The sequence below is a fragment of the Sphaeroforma arctica genome (genome assembly GCF_001186125.1).
Source record: "Sphaeroforma arctica JP610 unplaced genomic scaffold supercont1.1334, whole genome shotgun sequence".
Lineage (NCBI taxonomy): Eukaryota > Ichthyosporea > Ichthyophonida > Sphaeroforma > Sphaeroforma arctica.
In genome coordinates, this window is record NW_014039224.1 from 15,325 (window position 1) to 16,990 (window position 1,666).

Below are 1,666 nucleotides of genomic sequence, written 5' to 3' on the forward strand. Positions count from 1 at the left end.
GAGCTTTGTAAGTCTGCGAGATTTTATGCAAGTATAGTATACAAGCTTGGGATCTATTCATTCTGACCTTCACAAAGAGAATGCGATTGTCAAAGTGTGCATGGCCAAATCATTACACAGATGAGTATGATAACATATTGCCATCGCATCTAGTATTGAGATATTCTCAAACGGTGTGTAAGTAAATGTGTTTCAGGCCTGGAGGAAATAGGTAGACTTAGAGGAAACTTTCACTCACAGGAATTGCAATACACTATAGTAAAAACCTGTTATCAACACCACGGACTTACGTTTTGTAAGGCAAACTTTCAAGACCAGGCCCAATCTGGCATACCAGCCACGCCACCGGAACAGTTGGTGTAGTGGTGTATGCGTCAATTCCAATAGCCTCAGTGTCACTCTCTAAGTACGTTATCTCCACCTCGACCTGTTCAATGCCCACAGCAGTTTGTGGGTCGGATGTCGTGTTTGGATATATTACACTGGTGCCAGGAAGGCCAAACATGTCCTCGCATGTAACTGGACGATCCCCACACCATATACAGCTGTTGCCATCGGGACAAAACCATCCCGGCAGTCCAAAGTCGCATATGTTTTCGCCTTCCTGTGCATGCACGCTTGCACTGACAGCGAGCAGCCAAATGGAAAGAAGACCGCGATACATATTCGAGCCAGGTACAGCGAAATAACAAGCTATATTTATGTTACTATAGTGGTAACACACTCTTGTGCACTAAGCGGTTAGTGTTGCCTTTCTATCTTTCCGCGTGTTTGGCACTGTGGCGGACTCTCTCTCGCGTTTACAATGTCACACAGTCGCAGTCCTGTGTATGTATGAAAATATAAAATCCTAAAAACCCTGGGCCTGGGGAATAGGTTACTCTTGCTTCTCTGGAGTGTGTAAAAGATTTTGATGACGGATTATTTATGGCGTGGCGTGAAAGACGGAAAAAGATCCTGAGCCTGCCGCCCGACAGCCGACAGCTTCTCTGTTACCATAGAAACAGCTCAATGAGTTGATTCGTGCTTTTTGGCGGGTACAGTCATATTTCATATAGCCTTCTAAATTTGAGAATAATTAGCCTTCATGTTCTATTTCAGAAGGCTCTGGAGAATTAAAGAATCGAAATTCGGAAAAATCAAGATCAATTCTTCTTGTGCTCACATTTCACAAGCTTCAGCCTTCGGCCTCAGCCTTTAAGTCTTCAACTTTTAAGTCCTTTTTGGCGGGTACAGTCATAGCCTTCTAAAAATTGAAACACAGTATTTGAGAAATGAGAATTCAAGAAGCGAAATTCGGAAAACTTCTTGCTCGGACACAAGCTTCAAGTCGCAACAAAGGTGGAGAACTTTGAAGCGGTAAATAAATAAATACGAAATAGTCGGGAGAGGATAAATATGTATTTACGCAAGTGTGATTCAAAAAAAACCCCCATCGCCTTCTGAAAATCGAACACATTAGCGCGATGAGAAATTCACACCTGGGAGGACTTTGGCGTTGTGATCTCTCTCTGAGAATCTTGTTCGCATCCTTGATAGAGGTCTTGGTAGCCTACGAACACCGGAGGTTTGTCGTCATAATTACAATACTTTGAATACAAAACTAATGTCAAGTTCAAGATATATATTCCAATACAGTGAGTATTCTTGCTACTTACGAAATCTC

General features: G+C 42.6%; 1 protein-coding gene across 1 annotated transcript; it reads right to left on the bottom strand.

Annotated features, from left to right (window-relative positions):
• Positions 1 to 286: 286 nt before the first annotated feature.
• On the bottom strand, positions 287 to 704 carry SARC_10647 (hypothetical protein; the record flags this gene model as incomplete). The annotated part of the gene is made up of 1 exon (XM_014295305.1): positions 287 to 704. Exon 1 carries the CDS (start codon positions 662 to 664, stop codon positions 287 to 289), a length of 378 nt encoding a protein of 125 aa, XP_014150780.1. The 5' UTR covers positions 665 to 704.
• Between the last annotated feature and the right edge of the window lie 962 nt (positions 705 to 1,666).